We start from the raw sequence: 6,662 nt of genomic DNA on the forward strand, positions 1-6,662 counted from the left end.
CCTTCAGTAGATTGACTTGTCTCTGTTGGTGTAGACTATGGCGAAGATGAGCAGCGCTGGGACCCTCTTCTTTGTCCTGTGGCTGGACAGTTGGCCAGGTGCAGAGCCCCACCCGAGAGGCTAGAGAGAGCGTGAGCTTACGGCAGGCAGGGCTTGGGTTCCCCTCTCTAAGTGTGGGGTGGTGAACAAAGGCTTTCTCCCGCCTACCTTCTTCTCCCCTGAATTTACTCTTTGGAATTTATTGCTTGGAAAAAGTGACTTAAAAAAGTTTTCTTAACTTTGAAACTTTCTCAAAATCCAGAGCTCCATGGGAAGATAGCATACATGTACATTTTAACTTTTCATTTATTTTTTAAAGATTTAGTTCATTTTATTTATTATTGTTTTTAAAATTTGACCAGAGAGAGACAGAGAAAATGAGAACAAGCCACCAGGTCCGGGATTCAACTGTGGTCAACCATGTAGGAGTCCAGCACCTTAACTACTAAACCACCTGCTGGTCTCCATTTTAACGTTTTTTTTTTTTTTCCTGAGAGTTTTTTTTTTTTTTTTTTTTTTGCTATAGGGGAATAGGGGATGTGTGCTCACTGGAGAGACAGAGACAGAGAGATAAAAAGCACTTTCTGGGGGGATGGCCATGCCATGGATCCCTTCTTCATTCTCCTCTCGGGATTTTGGGCATTCTTGCACGTGTGCCTGGCATGAGTTTCAAGCCGCATCTGGGACTTGAATCACAGTGGACCACGTGGGAGTCCAACACCTTAACCACTATGCCATCTGCTGGTTCCCATTTTAACTGAAAAACAAAAACAAACAAACAAAACAACAACTACAACAAAAAACAACTTTATTCATTTCTTCTGAGAAAGGGATAGAGGCGGAGCGACAGAGAGATACAGGCACCTCCGACGGGGTCTTCACACCACCGTCCACATCTGGTGTCAGCCAGCCTGGATCACGGGTGCATGTGTGCCTGGTGTACACAGGGGGCTTTGGCGCTTGAACCCAGGACCTTCCCATGTGGGTCTAGCTGTGTTACTGTTCCACCACTGTCTGGCCCCCATTTTAACTTTTTGCTATCAAAAAGTTCAAACGTATACAAAGGAAGCTTAGTACTGCCACATGCTGCTTTGTCTACACACACACGCATGCACACACACTTCAGTAAGAGCTTTATGAAGGTGTGATTCACCTGCCATCGCATCCAGCCTTCTCACAGTGCGGAATTCAATGGCTTTTACTATACTCGTGGAATTGTGAATTACCACTATCTAATTTCAGAACATCTTCATCACCACAAAAAGGAACCTCAGAATCACTAATCGGCATGTCCGATTCCCCCCCACACCCATCCCCAGCAACCTAATTTGTGGTCTGCTCTCTAGATTTGTCTTATCTGGACATTTTATATAAATGGAATCATGTTAAACGAGATGACTTTTAAAAGTTCATGGAAAATGGAATTCAAGAATGTGTGTGTTTTGCTACAAAGTTTTTGAAATCCACATATAGATTTTTCATAACAGGTGTTTTCCATGAACTTTTTGAAGACCCCTGGATGTGATATTTGGTGACTGACCTCTTTTACTTAATATGTCTTCAGGGTTCATACATATTGTAGCATATATTGGCATGTTCCTTTTTTTTTTTTTTAAATTTCTTTTAGTTTTTGCTATAGGGCACATATGCTCACCAGAGACAGACGAGGGATGGGGTGGGGGAAGGAGAAATCACCCCTCAGGGAAGATGGTCATGCAGCACTTCTCCCTCATTCTTCTCTTGGGATTTTGGGCATGCATGCACTTGTGCCTGGAGTGTTTTTCAAGCTGCCGGGTCTGGGGCTTGAACTGCACAGTCGCCCATATGGGATCCAGCACCCTAATCACCATACCACCTGCTGGCCCCATGTACTTCATTCCTTTTTATGGCTGAATAATATTCCCTGTATGTCTGTGTCACGTGTTGTTTATCTATGATCAGTTGATGGATATTTGGGTTGTTTTCATCATTTGGCTATTAGGAATCACACCATTATGAACTTAGCTTTTGCAAAATGTGTGTTAGAGTTCTTTTCTCTATCTTAGGGTCTTATTTGGAACCACTTTTGCCATTTAATACATTAATTGGCTGACCCTATTCTGTGATTTTCTCTCAATGTAAAGATATTGGGAATGCAGAGAAAGGGAAAAGCAGTAGACATAGGCTTTGTGAGGGACAAAGAAGTTCTGGTATTGTTTTCCAAAATTAAACAGGCCAGCTCAGCCTTTGTAGTGTAGCCCATAACGTGCTGGACCCCTGTGATGGAAGTCACATGCTGACCACGGGTTCAGTTCCCCAGGTCTGCCCGAAAAGATACCAGTCACACAATAAGTGCCCAAGATCCTGACCAGCTGGAGGGCTGGAGAAGGGGATCCTGATGGGGTGGGAAATGGGAAAAAAAAGAATTGCAGTGCGACCATGTGCTTCCTTTCTCTCTTCCTCGCTCTCTTTCTTCCACGCCACCCTCTGGCAAGCAATAAATAAATAAATAAATAAATAAATAAATAAATAAAAAATTAAGTGTCACTTTTACAAAGAAAAGCCTGGGATTATAACTCAACATCTCTCCAGGTTTTGATAGTGCAATCTTTTGTCAGTTTGTTCACATCCACAGTAGGTATGTGAGTATCAACTTGAGATCAGTTCATGAAGCCCTAGGGGAGATTGCTGACCACTCTACTTCCATTTGCACCTCCATTTATTTATTTATTTAGGAGAGTTTTTTTTTTTTTTTTGCTATAGGGCGTGTGCGCTCGCCAGACAGACAGAGAGAGACAGAGAGACAAAAAGCGAGAAATCACCCGCCAGGGAGAATGGCCACGCTGCAATCCCTTCTCCTCCATTCTCCTCTCGGGATCTTGGGCATTCACACACACACGCCTGGCGTGAGTTTAAGCCACCGGGTACAGGACTCAAACCGCGGTCGACTACGTGGGAGTCCAGCGACATAGCCATTACGCTAACTGCTGGTCCCGCACCTTCATTTTTTTGTTTGTTTATCAGTGACAAAATCAGGAATTCCTAGTGCTCGACATACGATCAAGTAGAGATTACCTCTGGCCCCCTGAGATCCCTCACAAATATAGACCCACAGCCTGGATTAGTAAGAGTCAGCAGGAGCCTTTTTTTCTCTCCTCCTAAGCAAGGAAGCAGTACATTTCCTTTATTTATTTTACTTTTAATTTTTTTGGGGGGGGTTTTGCTATATGGCACATATGTTCACCAAGGAGAGACAGAGAGCAGGAAAGTGAGAAATCTCCCCCTGGCGAGGGGTGGCCATGCCGCAATCCCTTCTTGGCTACCCTCCTCTCAGGATTTTGAGCACGCATGCACATGTGCCTGATGTGATTTTCAAGCTGCCAGTTCTGGGACTTGAATCACAGTTGGCCGTGCGGGAGTCCAGTGCCTTAGCTACTGTGCCACCTGCTGACCTCTAAAGCAATGCATTTCCAGCATGGTCAAAGTCATTCTTCATCACCACCACTCCACATGGAGGGGAAAGTTTCAACCTAAAAAATCCGAAATGTTCGTTCATCTGCTTTTGCTCCCCCCAAAATTGAGCACTGACCGTAACTCTTCTTGGAACGAGTTCCGTTTATTATAGTTCATACTAAGTTATAACACTGAATGATATGAAGGTAGGGCACTTTCGATCTCCAGATCACATAAGCAAAGTGTGTCTCCCTCTCCCTCCTCCAGCTTCCTGTGGCTTTCCTACCAGTCCTTGGGCAAGAAAGCCAAATCGACGGAACTTTATTGTGTGCCATGGTTTAGGTAATGGATTATCTCCCAAAGGTTCCTGTTTTGGAATTTGTTTGTAGTGGATGGCGATTGGATCCCAGAGGCACATGAACTGATTAACGCTGTCTTGTGAGAGGCTCAGTGAGTTCTAGACCTCGTGATGCAGGTTGTAATAAAAGAGAGAGCTGGGGGCATGCACTTGCTGATCTCTGCTTCTGTTGGCCCTGCTGTATGCTGGCTTGATGTCAGCTTTACGTCCTTAGTGCCTTTGGACTTTCCAACCACTAGAATCATGAGTTAAATAAACCTCTATTTCTTCCTCCCCCCCTTCTTCTTCTCCTCCTCCTCTTCCTCCTCCTCCTCTTTCTCCTTTTTCTTCTTTCTTTTAAAATGTTCTATAAGGCATATGTGCTTGCCAGAGTGAGAAAGAGCATGTGCCTGATGTGATTTTCAAGCTGCCAGTTCTGGGACTTGAATCACAGTTGGCCGTGCGGGAGTCCAGTGCCTTAGCTACTGTGCCACCTGCTGACCTCTAAAGCAATGCATTTCCAGCATGGTCAAAGTCATTCTTCATCACCACCACTCCACATGGAGGGGAAAGTTTCAACCTAAAAAATCCGAAATGTTCGTTCATCTGCTTTTGCTCCCCCCAAAATTGAGCACTGACCGTAACTCTTCTTGGAACGAGTTCCGTTTATTATAGTTCATACTAAGTTATAACACTGAATGATATGAAGGTAGGGCACTTTCGATCTCCAGATCACATAAGCAAAGTGTGTCTCCCTCTCCCTCCTCCAGCTTCCTGTGGCTTTCCTACCAGTCCTTGGGCAAGAAAGCCAAATCGACGGAACTTTATTGTGTGCCATGGTTTAGGTAATGGATTATCTCCCAAAGGTTCCTGTTTTGGAATTTGTTTGTAGTGGATGGCGATTGGATCCCAGAGGCACATGAACTGATTAACGCTGTCTTGTGAGAGGCTCAGTGAGTTCTAGACCTCGTGATGCAGGTTGTAATAAAAGAGAGAGCTGGGGGCATGCACTTGCTGATCTCTGCTTCTGTTGGCCCTGCTGTATGCTGGCTTGATGTCAGCTTTACGTCCTTAGTGCCTTTGGACTTTCCAACCACTAGAATCATGAGTTAAATAAACCTCTATTTCTTCCTCCCCCCCTTCTTCTTCTCCTCCTCCTCTTCCTCCTCCTCCTCTTTCTCCTTTTTCTTCTTTCTTTTAAAATGTTCTATAAGGCATATGTGCTTGCCAGAGTGAGAAAGAGTGATAGAGAAATTACACACCCAGGGAGGATGGTCAGTCACAATCCCTTCTCCTCCATTCTCCTCCTGGAATTTCGGGATGTATGCACACATGCCTAGTGTATGTGTCAGACTGCCAAATCTGGGACTCAGACTGCACCGTCAGCCATGGGCTCCAGCTGCCTTAACCACCACATCACCTGCTGGCCCTAAACCTGTTTCTTTATACATCCCGCGGTCTCGGGCGGTTCTGTTAGCAATGCAATAGCAGGATAAGACACTGCCCAAGGCTGGCGCTCGGAGGCTGGACTGAGATTCAGTCTAGCGCATCTTCCCTGCAGGGTGCGCCGCTCAAAGCAGCATGTGAAAGCCTCTGGCCCGAGGAGAATGTGTGCCGAGCCAGCACGACACTGAATCACAACTAAGTTTATTTCTCCTACAGGTTCAAATAATGAACTTGCCTCAAGTTCCAAAAATCTAGATGAAGGTTTGACTAAAATATTTGGTAAGTAACCTTCTCACGTGACACCTTTGGGCTGTATTGGAGGACTCACAAGCTTGTCCGTGGTTGTCTCCCAGGGAAGCTGTGCCTTGGGGCTAGAATGACTTCCTCTAAATGTCAAACTTTTAAAGAAATAAACAAAACACCGGCAGGAAGGACCCTGCTGCTAGACAGGGGTCTGTATGGCAGCTGCAGAGCCCTGAGCCAGGACTCAGAAACTGCAGGACGTCCAGACCCACTCAGACCAGTAGCACCAGAGCTGCCTAGCCAGGCTGAGCTGAGCTGGGCCTTCTCATACTGAGAATCCCCTGGGAAGAGTGCTGGAAGGAGGCATCTCTTACTGATGTCAGCCGTCAGACTTGGCGATGGGGGTGCAGCCTTGCATCAGCAGTTTTTTAAGCCCATCAGGTAACATCAGGCCGAGACGCATTGATCCAAGTCTTTCAATTACCATTAGTGAAAACCTAATGCCGGGGGAAGGGAGACTGAGACTCTTAGCAGATTGCTGAGACTGAACCCCAGCCATCCACTGAAGGAAGCTGTCCAGTTTCCGGTGAACTCTCTCCTGGCTGTGCCTGTGCTGTCTGTCAGGGTGGAGGCTGAGGGTGGTCTTTGGTGTGAGCCAGAGCTCTCAGGAGGGTGAGTACAGGCGCTTTCCTCTGGGGCAGGAGCTGTTGGATCAGAGATGTTCTGACCACAGAGCGACACCTGCCGATTCTGCTGCAAGGGGGAAACCCGCCTCTCAACAGTTTGCCCCTCCTCCACCAGGGCCTGCTGAGCTGACCAACCCCTTCCAGCTCTGCCCTGGGCACCGAGGGGCCAAGGACTGTTGCCTGGTTCTCCCTGAGCAGCAGTTCAGAAACTCGCAGGTGAACGCCTTCGTCAGGGAGTGGGTGGGGAGGAGAGCTCACTCTGTCAGTGGTGGGTCTGATGGTTACATGTGTGACATCTATTGTAAGCACCGATTCCATCGAGCGAGGAGACCTTCTACCAAGGTATCAGGAGCCCTCGAAAATGGACTCAGGATATGTACAGGACAGGCGCAAGTTGTGCTGGTTGTAAGCCTCGAAGGGGAAGTAAAACTGCTGTTTTCCAGGGGAAAGTAGAAGCCTCAAAGCTTTAAGAGGGAAAG

General features: G+C 46.6%; 1 protein-coding gene across 1 annotated transcript in view; it reads left to right on the forward strand.

Moving 5' to 3' along the window:
- Positions 1-6,662, forward strand: part of CUNH2orf92 (chromosome unknown C2orf92 homolog) — a 45,350-nt gene continuing 38,688 nt past the window's right edge. Inside the window, exons 1-2 of the mRNA XM_006166578.2 lie at positions 1-98; positions 5,471-5,533. Of these exons, the coding sequence (XP_006166640.1) occupies positions 38-98; positions 5,471-5,533 (124 nt within the window). The 5' untranslated portion in view covers positions 1-37. The remainder of the gene's footprint in view (positions 99-5,470; positions 5,534-6,662) is intronic.

Source organism: Tupaia chinensis, unplaced genomic scaffold (genome assembly GCF_000334495.1).
Source record: "Tupaia chinensis unplaced genomic scaffold, TupChi_1.0 Scaffold144276_1, whole genome shotgun sequence".
NCBI lineage: Eukaryota > Metazoa > Chordata > Mammalia > Scandentia > Tupaiidae > Tupaia > Tupaia belangeri.